At 44.6% G+C, this 11,761-nt stretch overlaps 1 protein-coding gene and 1 long non-coding RNA gene across 2 annotated transcripts; one reads left to right on the top strand and one right to left on the bottom strand.

The window, feature by feature from the left end:
- Positions 1-1,337: 1,337 nt before the first annotated feature.
- On the top strand, positions 1,338-10,785 carry LOC116512908 (16 kDa beta-galactoside-binding lectin-like). The gene is made up of 4 exons (XM_032223590.1): positions 1,338-1,629; positions 6,597-6,676; positions 9,016-9,187; positions 10,576-10,785. Exons 1-4 carry the CDS (start codon positions 1,618-1,620, stop codon positions 10,720-10,722), a joined length of 411 nt encoding a protein of 136 aa, XP_032079481.1. The 5' UTR covers positions 1,338-1,617; the 3' UTR covers positions 10,723-10,785.
- LOC116512909 lies at positions 10,681-11,303 on the bottom strand. Its single transcript, XR_004255946.1, has 2 exons — positions 11,108-11,303; positions 10,681-10,867 (listed from the first exon to the last, which is right to left on the bottom strand). It is a non-coding gene; the product is annotated as an uncharacterized LOC116512909 (long non-coding RNA).
- Between the last annotated feature and the right edge of the window lie 458 nt (positions 11,304-11,761).

The following is an 11,761-nucleotide window of genomic DNA, read 5'->3' as shown; positions in this document are numbered from 1 at the left end:
ACAGCCTGTTGTGCCTTAAAATGGCTCCTACTGTACTGGGGTAAAATGGTTTCTATTGTACAGTGCAGTGGAGTTGCCATGGTAACGGCTTCACAGTACTCCACAAGGGGGCTCCCTCTGGTAAGGGGGAAAAATCCAACATTAGAAATTACTCTTCTGGGGGCACAGGGAAAACATTTATTCTTTTCTCCCCCTCCTCTTCCTTTTCTTCTCCTTTTCTCTTCTTCTCCTTTTTTCCTCCTCTTCCTCTTCTCCTCCTCCTCCTCCTCTTCTCTTTTTCTTTTTCTCCTCCTCGCCTCCTTCTTCTCTTTTTCTTCTCCCCATTTTCTCTTCTCCTTTTATCCTCCTCCTCCTCTTCTTCTCCTCCTCCTCCTTTCCTCCTCCTCTTTCTTCTCCTTTTCTCTTCCTTTTCTCTTCTCTTCCTTTTCTCTTCTCTTCCTTTTCTCCTTCTCTTCTCCTTCTCCTCCTCCTCTTTCTTTTCTTCTCCTTTTCTCTTCTCCTCTTTTTCTCCTCCTCGTCTTCTTCCTCCTCCTCCTCCCTCTGCTAAATTTCTACGCACAAAATTTCTGAAACTCTCAGCATTATGCTCCTCCGGCATTAATACCAAGAGTAAGAATAATCGTTTCTGTCTGCTTCCAAAATCTCATCCGGGGAAATAATAAAGAAATCCTTTAAAGGAAAGCTGGCCAAGAGGCCACTAATATTCCCTGCCCTACCCTCTCAAAACTCCCCACACCGTTAGAAACCGGTGTTAGAGCAGCTGCTTCAGTTCATCAGCCCCTTATCTCCACCTCATCACCTGCTTCCATTTCTGGTTAGCTTATCCTACCCGCCATTCTTTTGTGTCATGTGATGCTCTTTCCTTCCTGTACATATTTTCTAAAGATTTTGTCTTTTACTTCAATGTTTGGTAGACCTTCCCTCCCCATATTTGGTATTCCAAATAACATCTTAAATGGTGATATTCCCACTTCTTTCCTCTGGGTACAATATGTTCCAACAAAATTCTAACAGTAGTTTTTGCATTTGCATTTCCCCCCATCGAGTCAAATGATCCACAATAACCAACAAACAGTTCATCCTTCCCATCCTATTCTTCATCCTCATCCATCAGTCAATATACTTGCTGTTCCCTCTCTCTTTCTATTTCCTTTTGTGGACAAAAGGAAATAGAAAAATGTGAAAAATGTCCTTTTCACATCTAAAACACTGAGTCCTTCCACTTTGTCCTGCCCACATTCCTCTTCCCCTGCCTTGCCACCTTCCTTTCCATTATCCTCAATTTCCAAAGTCCCTTCTCTTTCTTTTCCGGTCTCCTAACCTCTTATCCATCATTACTCCTACAACTGACAACAACACTTTCTTATCCTTTCTTCCATCTTCCAAACAGGTGTTAGCAGCTGCTTCAGTTCATCAGCCCCTTATCTCCACCTCATCACCTGCTTCCATTTCTGGTTAGCTTATCCTATCCTCTATTCATTCTTTTGTGTCATGTGATGCTCTTTCCTCCTCCCTAATTCAGCTATTTAAAGGACAACGGGAACTTCGCTTAAGTCACAGAGCTAAGATTGGAGTTAAGTACTGTACCAACTCAGGACTGGACGAGGCGGCACCACCATGAGCAAATGTGTAAGTTTGGGGGTCCTTGTTTTTCGAATCAAAATTCCCAGCAAAGGCTTACAAGACGTAGAATCGGTCTCTTGGAGAGGAATTGGTGGGTTGTTGACTGACAGCCCCAACTGTGGCTTTTCCTCTTTCTGCATATCGCTTGAGGGACAGCCGCGTTAATCTTCGGCAGCAAAAAAAATTACAAAGACTCTTGTTCCATTTTAAAAATCATTTCTTTTGGCATTGGGTTTGAAGATCAGACTCCACTCCCTTAAATATGTTTGTTTGCTTCTCTTAATTGTTTCTGCTGTGTTGTTGTTGTTATTTTGGTATAAAACCCCCATACTTTGTGCTTATTGCCTTCTTTTATTAATATTGAGTTTTATCAGCAAGAAACATCTTGAGCACACTGTACAGCTTATGCACACGCGATTAAATGGATGCTTGATATGTGCATATTTATTTTTGTGCATCCGCGCTCAAACTGAAGATGGAAGTTAAAATTACTTTAAATCATTGTTGGAGAAACTTTTTCTTTCCTTGCCAAATTTTTTTTTTAAAGTAAACTTTGGCTTGGAAAGAGGACATCCTAAATTCACCCTTTAATCTGGATTATATAGATGTCCTTTTTAATTTTAATATTCACAGCATGAATCAGCCGTTCTGCCACCAAGTCCTAAATGTTTCCACCATGTCAGGTATTCGATCATCTTGATTCAGTTTGATGAAAGACAAGATGTTTTTAAAATTTATTTTAAAGAAGAGAGTTCCAGAGAAATTGCCCTGCATGGAGTAAAGCATTGGCTTTTCTTTCGTTATGCAGAGATCAAGGGAGTGTGTGTGTGTGTATGAATATGTACATCAGGGGTGGGTTTCAACCAGTTCGTGGCGGTCCCTGCGAACCGGTTGGTTGGCGAACCCGGAAGTAAGTAACTTCCGGGAACGGCGAAGGGCGCGCCCGCCCGCCCGCGGTCCTTACCCGGTTTTGATGAGTTCTGTGCTTCCATGCATGCGCAGGACGCATACAGCGCCTGCGCGATCCTCCAGGAGCAGCTGGAGTGTCGCGCAGACACTAGTACGCATGCATGCACCGCACACGTGCACAAGGACGCCGCCGGCCCCGTTCTAACCGAACCGGTTGGAACGGGGCGAGAAACCCACCCCTGATGTACATGAATGCCATATTCTTCATTATAAAGCACTCTTTTTTTTCTGAATCTATATTCCGTTTAGTTATCTCTTCCAGCCAATTATATAATTTCTCCCAATATTTTCTTCCTTTGCTGCACCTCCAGCACATGTGGTAGTATGTGCCTGGGGACTGATTACATTTCCAGCATTTTGTAGACAGGTTGGTAAACATTTTTGGCCAGCCTTTGCTGGGTGTAAGTGCCACCTGTAGAACATTTTTTATAGATTTTCTTTATACGCCGAGGCCATAGTCAAATTTATAATTCCTATCCCATAATCTTTGCCATTTCTCCAATTCAATGTTATGACCAAAAATGTCTTCCCCATGCGAGCATTGGTTCTTTAACCTGTTCCTCTTCCATTTTAAATGCCAGCAAGTAATTATACATTTTATCAATGTTTCATCCTTCCCTATCAGAATCTTGTCGAGCGCTATTGATTCCTTGTCTGCCTCCCGTGTTTTAACTTCTTTCTCATATCTTGACTGTGCTGCTCTATATTTGGGAAAAAAGTAAAACACAACACTACATGAAAATTACCAGTCTGGCTTTCCACAATGGGAGCATCAATACACCCAAACCTCATTCGTTTTGGGGGAAAAAAAAGTATTCTACAAAGATATTTTGAACGAAAATGGCGAATTGAAAACGAGGCAACAATCAGAGCATCAAAGGGTGAAGTTATCGTATTTTTAAGACACATATTTCCCTCCCCCCAAGAGGGTGAAAATTTAGGTGCGTCTTATACACTGAATGTAGCCCCACCCACCCAACGGCCGCCAACCCTTTGGCCTCTGCCTCCCAGTAAAAGAGAATTTGACAACTAGACAGATTCTTTGGGTATTAAAAGTTTCTTTACCATGTGGAATGGGAAAAAGGAATGATTACCCTTAAGATTAGTTGTTCTGTTTGCTTCCCCTAACTAAAGCAAATGAAACAGGATATTTGTACCAATACCCCCTGTGGGGAGGTAAATGAGTAATGAATGTCATGTCTCTGTTTTGGGAGATTGTGTAGAGGTCTACATGACACAGGAAAGGGGTCTACGTGACACAGGGAGGTCAGGTATTTGGGGATGATCGATAAGTTGTCAAAGAGTATAAAAGACTGTACACAACTGCCATTCGGGGTTCAGGTTTTGCTCCTGAACCTTTGCGCAAATAAACCTTTCCCTTTGACAAAGAGCTGGTCTTGTCTCATTTTCTGCAACACCAGCAATTTACCTCCTTGCAGCACAAGGGGCTTGCGGAGGATTCAATAAGCTATAGCAATCTCTGCAGCCTGGGAGAAATCGAAAGTGAAACTTGCTGTTTGCTCCAGGTGGCAAATTGCGGGGAGGCAGGTATTTTTTTTCTTGTGCTAATCAGGCTGTTTGCTGCAAGGAGGCAAGTCAACAACTATAAATGCCTGTAGAATGTTCAAATGATTAGACTTATTGTTTTTAAAGACTGCTTTATTATTATTCTAGACAACTTAACAAAATGAAGAAGCTTTCTTAAAATAAACGCTTGATCTGAAGAGGCCCAGTGCTATTGTTTTAAAAAGTGCTGTTCTTTTAAATAGCAAAGAATTAATTCTGACTATGGCGGAACTTTGCGCAACTGTGCAAGCTTAATTCCAGAAAGCCACATCAGTTTTAACAGCATCTGCACAAATATAGTCCGAAATATAACACTACAAACAGTGCATATTGTCGGTACTGTTTGTTGCAAGGAGGCAAATTGCTGAGAAGCAGAGGCAGATATTTTTCTCTTGTTTTCCTCCTCAAAATCTAGGCGCGTCTTATACTTCAAACCGTCTTACACGCTGAAAAATACGGTAGATTGATGGACATACCGTTGGATACAAGCACCCTTCTTTTTTAATTTTATTTTTACCTTTGGCTTTACTTAGGAATTGTGATGTAAGCGGTATATAACTGCTATTGTTATTGCTAAAGCCACAACGCTTTCAGGATTCTGCCAACGTGTCGTAGCAACTGGGGTCGTTTTTGGTTCCTTCAACCTCGATGTTACAACATGGTTATTTTTACTTGTGTTCCAAGCATATAGTTCCTCTTTTCTTGCAAGTCACAACCCCTAGCTCACCACATCTTACAAGCTAAGCAACTGCCAGTGTTAAAAGTGCAACTTCAACATACTTGAAGGTCACAATCTCAGCAGTCAGATTAATACTGATTTTATTTCAGGCCCTTCAGCTCTTAATTAACACGAAATGGCAGGTAAATAGTCCTTTATTAAAGGACAGAGGTGTGCCTCAGTTTTTCTTCTCACACAATAAACATGACGTAAGAACCAAGACAATTCCTGGTCAGGAAGAGCAAAAAGTCTGGATAAGGTATGTGGCAGTATATCTGGAGTCAACAGAAGAGAACTGGGGAAGATAATAAAATACAAAGGCCTGCCAATACAGCAGTCCTCAACTTACGATATCAATGGAGCTACATTTCTCATCATCATCAGCCCACTGTTAAGGTAGCTGGAGGATGGCTTAAGGGTTCTTGTGCAGAAATGGTGCTTTCCATATTAAGCCAGAATATCTGGTTCTGTTTATCTGTCTCTCCTAAAACAGACTGGGTGAAACTAGGCTTGATAGCAATAACTGCAAGAGGGATCTTGGAGTCTTAGTGGAAAATCAGTTCAATAGGAGCCAGCAGTGTGCAGCAGCAGCCAAAAAAAGCAATCCTAAATTGCATTAAGAGAGGGATTCAATCAAGGGAGGTACTAATACCACTTTATAAAGCCTTAGTAAGACCACACCTAAAGTCAGGGGTGGGTTTCTCGCCCCGTTCCAACCGGTTCAGTTGGAGCGGGGCCGGCGGCATCCTCGTGCACGCGCGCGGTGCACGCATGCGTACTAGCGTCTGTGCGAGGCTCCAGGTGCTCCTGGAGGATTGCGCAGGCGCTGTATGCGTCCTGCACATGCGTGGAAGCGCAGAACTCGTCAAAACCGTGTAAGGAGCGCGGGCGGGCGGGTGGGCCCTTCGCCGTTCCTGGAAGTTACTTACTTCCGGGTTCGCCGACCAACCGGTTCGCAGGGACCGCCGCGAACTGGTTGAAACCCACCCCTGCCTAAAGTACTGCATCCCGTTATGGTCACCACGCTATAAAAAAAGATGTTGAGACTCTAGAAAAAGTGCAGAGAAGAGCAACCAAGAGGATTAGAGGACTGGAGGCTAAAACATACAATGAACGGTTGCAGGAACTGGGCATGGCTTGTCTAGTGAAGAGAAGGACCAGAGGAGACGGGATAGCAGTGTTCCGATATTTAAGGGGCTGTCATAGAGAGGAAGGGGTGGTCAAGCTATTTTCCAAGACACCAGAAGGCCAGACAAGGAATCATGGATGGAAACTGACCAAGGAGAGATTCTACCTAGAAAGAAGGAGGAACTTTCTGACAGGGAGAATAATCAACCAGTGGAACAGAAGTTGCCTTTGGAAGTTGTGGGAGCTTCATCACTTGAGACTTTCAAGAAGAGACTGGACTGCCATCTGTCAGAAATGGTGTAGAATCTCCTGCTTGGGTGGCGGGTTGGACTAGATGACCTACAAGGTCCCTTCCCACTCTGTTAATCTATTAAACAAGACGACGGATCGACCTAAAATTGTCTATCTCTTCTAAAGCAAATCTTTTAAAACAGACTGACTGATTAACCTAAAATTGGCTGTTGTCTCAAACGTGGAAATCCTGTAACCCCAAATTCTCTTCGAATGGTTTGATGAAGGAGCGAGCCCACATTCAAAACTCTTTATCAGCCCTACCATGCCGTTTAAAATGTCCATTTTTTTTTCCCCCTAGGGAGTAACCGCTACGCAGTTTAAGCTTTATCCTGGAGAATCGCTCGTCGTGAAAGGGAAAGTTTTACCAGACTGCAAAGAGTAAGAAGAGGAATTGGGACAAGGTTTCATGGAATGGGGAGGGAGGAAGGAAGAGGGAAGGGGAGGACAGGGGGGGAGGGAGGAGGAAAGGGCTTCCCTTCAAGTCCCAGAAGTAAAAAGGAGTCACAATGAACATTACAGTTAAATTCCCACAGCACTGTCAAACTGTTTAGTAAGGCTGTTACTATTATTCTTCTCATCCTTCCTGTTAACTATTCTCCTTTTCTACTTATGAGTCTAACTTTTGCTTGTATCTTCACAATGTATATTGTTATATTTAATTTCTTAGTATGATTTATGTTGATTGCTCATTTAGTAACCTATGACTAGCGCTAAGTGTTGTATCTTATGATTTATGATGAATGTATTTTTATGATGACAATGCACCAAGGACAAATTCCTTGTGTGTCCAATCACTCTTGGTCAATGAAGAATTCTCTTCCCTTCCCTTCTCTATTCCTGCCCTGCCCTATTCTATTCTATTCTACTCGATTCTATTCTATTCTATTCTATTCTATTCCATTCCATTCCATTCCACTCCACTCCACTCCACTCTATTCTATATTTCATACTATTCTAATATTCTTTTCTTTTCTATTCTATTCTATTCTATATTTTATTCTATTCTAATATTGTAATATTCTATTCTATTATCTATAATCAATCTATCTATCTATCGTCTGTCTGTCTGTCTGTCTGTCTATATCTATCTATCTATCTATCTATCTATCTATCTATCTATCTATCTATCTATCTATCATCTCTCTCTTTCTCCATCTCTCCATCCATCCATCCATCCATCCATCCATCCATCCATCCATCCATCCATCCATCCATCCATCCATCTATCTATCTATCTATCTATCTATCTATCTATCTATCTATCTATCTATCTATCTATCATCCTCTATCTCTATATAATTTGCCATTAAGTCTATCACAATTTATACGATGTATCCGGGAACCCTTTTTCCAAATGACAATTTTTATTAAGAGGCATAAACTTTTGCGAGGTGCAGCTCAAAAATGTTTATGCCTGTTAATAAAATCTGGAGTTAGAGAAGGAGCTATCGGTCTCCTGTTTTTTTTTTCCAACGCCGTAGACCAGTGTTTTTCAACATCAGCAAGTTTAAGACAGGTGGAACGTCAAGTCCCAGAATTCCCCAGCCAACATATGCTGGCTGGGGAATTCTGGGAGATGAAGTCCACGCCTCTTAAAGTTACCAAGGTTGAAAAGCACCGACATAGACTAACATAACTCAGGAGATTTATGTGATGATGAGTTCTTATTTTTGTGAATTAAACATTATGGCTGCCTGTGAGTAAATTTTGGAGAAGCTGGTCCAGCTTTAAAGGGGGAGTCAACAGCTTTAAGGCTGTACTCTATGGCCTGCCCTCATTTTGTTTAAAATTTCCTCAGCAAATGTCCTTGCTTCTCATCAGGGAGCCGCTATGCCCACCCACCCACCCACTCATCCGAAGAAGATTCCCAGATGCTCTCCAGGAAATGGTTTCTCTTATGGCCATCAATCTTCTTCATATCCTTTTTTTTTAAACTGGAGAAGATTAGGAGACAGGAAACCTTTACCAAAATAATTTTTCAGTGCCTGGAAGCAGGCTGTTCTTTCCTTTTGGTTTTCCGAAGAAGAGATATCCCTGCCCATTCGTGGTCTAATTTTAAATATATCCTTCCTTCCTTTTCCCCCTCCCTCCTTTCCCTGTATTCCTCTTCTTCCTTCCTCCCTCCCTCCATTCCCTGAATCCCCCCTCCTTCCTTCCTCGCTCCCTCGTTCCCTCCCTCTCCTGTATCCCTTCCTTCTTTCCTTCCTCCCTCCCTTATGTTTTGTTCCTCCCTCCCCTGTATTCCCCTTTCTTCTTCCTTCCTTTCTCCCTTCCCTATATTCCTTCTGTCCTTCTTTGCATTTCCTCCCTCCCTCTCTCCTTCCCTTCCCTGTATTCCTCCCTTCCTTCTTTGTTTTTCCTCCCTCCTTCCCTCCCTCCCCTGTGTTCCTCTTCCTGCCTCCCTCCCTCCCTCCATTCATTCCTTATATTTTGTTTCTCCCTCCCTCCCTTCCCGGAATTCCCCTCCCTCCATCCCCTGTATTCCTCCCTTCCTTGTATTTCCTTCTTTCTTTTCTCCCTCCCTCCCCTGTATTCCCCTCCCTCCGTCTCTTGTATTTCGTTCGTCCCTTGCCTGAATTCCCCTTCCTTCCTTCCTCCCTCCCTCCCTCCCTTCCACCCTTCTTCCCTCCCTCCCGTGTTCCTTCTTATCCCCTCCCCTCCCTCTAAAACTCCCCATTGTGTCCTTGCTCCTCTCATGCTTGTCATTCCACCCTCAGATTTGAGATCAACCTGGGTAAAGACTGTGACAACCTGGTGCTCCATTACAATGCACGTTTTGACTGCAAGGGTGACGTGAACACCGTGGTGTGTAACTCCAGGCGAGACAGCACCTGGGAGGATGAGGAAAGACCACCCGACTTCCCTTTTCATCACGACTCTGAGGTTGAGGTGAGGACGAATGGGCAGGACATGAGGCGCAAAGAAGGGGGCAGAGGGCCACTAGAGCAGAAGTTGTATCATTGTGACGCTCTGGAGCCACATGTGGCTCTTTCCTCCCTCTGCTGTGGCTCCGTCACCAGTCAGCGCCACAATTTTGAGAGGAGCTTCCGGTGGGGGGAGGGGGGGGGCCTAAGGGAAAGTCGCTAGGCCTACGGGACAACGTCGTCCAATCAGTATTCTGGCTGGTCGGCGAGGTAGGGGAGGTAAGCTAAAGGGGCGTGAATTAAGGCCGGGTGTTCAGTTGCTGAGCAGCGCACGCAAATTGGTGGCTGGGGTGGCCGGGCGCGTGCCTGGGACGGTGTGCTGAGTGGGGCCACCGGACTGAGCCTCTCTCAGAGGCGGTTGGTGGGGGTGTGCCGTCGCGAGGTTTTGCTGCGAGGAATGTGAGAAGCCCAGGTGGTTGTTTCCTCCCCCCCTCTTCCCCGCGAGCTCTCGCCGGCGCCGGGCTTTCCCCTGGCTCGTCTGCGGCCGCCGTTTTTGTCTCCCGCAGAGGCTGTTCCCCGAACCACCACCACCACCACCACCAACCCGGCCTCCCCTGTCAGTGCCCCGCGTCATGTCGTGATCTCCGGGCGGACGTGTGGGACCAGGGAGGTGGCGGTGACGGCGGCTGCTGCTGCTGCTGCAGCCGCCGATGGGGCTGCTCCGGATTATGTTGCCGCCTAAATTGCAGCTCTTGGCGGTGATGGCGTTCGGGGTGTCCGTCCTCTTCCTGGAGAACCAGAGCACTCAGGCCACAACACGAGTGATGTCAAATTGACCACGCCCAACCCAGCCCCACAGGGTCAAACACAATCCTGATATGGTCCTCAATGATATCGAGTTTGACACCCCTGCTTTAGATCCTGATAGTGTTTTAATTATTAAAATTTAATAGACATAAAAAAGATGAAGAAAGACTAACCTCTATGTTATTTTTATGGAAGGCCTGCCTGAAAGTTATAATGGTAGCTCCTGGGCCGTGCGCAAAGGCTCCAGGGAAGAGATGCCCCCCCACCCCTGCGCGCGCTCAGCGGGCCACGGTAAAATTATCAAAGGCTGACTGGTCCGCGGCGATAAAAAGGTTGGGGACCACTGATGTAGAGTACTAGCTAACTTTAAAAAAAATCAGTGTTTTAGTAAGGAAAGACAACATGCTAAGCCATAAACCCTGGGGCTGGCTTGCAAAAGACAGAAATCTGAAAGTGCATGAAATGTACATATGTGAGGATGACCCCACGTACGAATCAAACCATGGAAAACTCAGACTTCCTAACTTCCGACAGAACCTAAGAACACCAAAGAGAGTTTGATTTCCGCCCTCCATCTTGGTTTTCCTTTGTCATGATGTCTTCCAGATCACCTTCAGTTTCACGGATAATGGCTTCCGAGTGAAAACGGAAGGGAGTGAAGAAATTGTCTTCCCCAACCGGCTGGGCCTTAATCTGATTGATTATCTTGGAGTGGATGGAGACTTCAGAATCAAATCGGTGACCTTTCCCTGAGGCGAGACTTTCTCCCTCGCGGGCTTGTTCCCCAAGTCGAAAAGAATTGATTGTCTCAAACCATTTGGCACGATGTTCTGGAATTTGTCCATTCCTTTTACCTACCTACCTACCTACCTACCTACCTTCCTTCCTTCCTTCCTTCCTTCCAAGGTGGCGCAGTGGTTAAATGCAGCACTGCAGGCTACTGCTAGATCAGCAGGTCAGCGGTTCAAATCTCACCGGCTCAGGGTTGACTCAGCCTTCCATCCTTCCGAGGTGGGTAAAATGAGGACCCAGATTGTTGGGGGCAATATGCTGACTCTCTGTAAACCGCTTAGAGAGGCCTGAAAGGCCTATGAAGCGGTATATAAGTCTACTGCTATTGCTATATTGCTATTCCTACCTTCCTTCCTTCCTTCCTTCCTTCCTCCCTCCCTCCCTCCCTCCCTCCCTTTCTTTCTATCTATCTTTCTTTTTGTCAAAGCAGGCACTTAAGACTCCTCAAATTTTCACCATCTTTCTTGCCAATTTCGCCTCAAGCTCCAACTCTTAACTGTGCTGTGCTATGAATGAGCGCATTTTCCAAGAAATAAAAGTTCTATGAAAAACACACTTGTGGTTAATTTGGTGAAAATCAAGCTTTCCGCTTATATGTCGCCTGTCGCAGGTGGAATCTCGGTCTTCCAAAACTTTGAGAAAACTTTGGAGACCTTTGCTAAGCTTAAAATAAAAACCAAAACAACTACAACAGATCTCTTCCATGAGATCAATTGAACTGCTGAGATAGATGTATATACGGGCAGTCCTCTACTTACAACACTTCGCTTAGTGACCATTTGAAGTTACAAATGCAGTGAAAAAAGTGATTTCTGACCGTTTTTCACACTTACAACCATTGCCGCATCCCCATGGTCATGTGATCAAAATTCAGGCGCTTGGCAGCTGACTATTTATGACGATTCCCTGGGTCACGTGATCCTCTTTTGCGACCTTCTAAAAAGAAAAGTTGATGGGGAAGCCAGATTCACTTAACAACCGGGTTACTAAATTAAAAACG

This window comes from Thamnophis elegans, chromosome 9 (assembly GCF_009769535.1).
Source record: "Thamnophis elegans isolate rThaEle1 chromosome 9, rThaEle1.pri, whole genome shotgun sequence".
Taxonomy (NCBI): Eukaryota; Metazoa; Chordata; class Lepidosauria; order Squamata; family Colubridae; genus Thamnophis; species Thamnophis elegans.
This window is presented reverse-complemented; position numbering and strand designations above follow the sequence as displayed.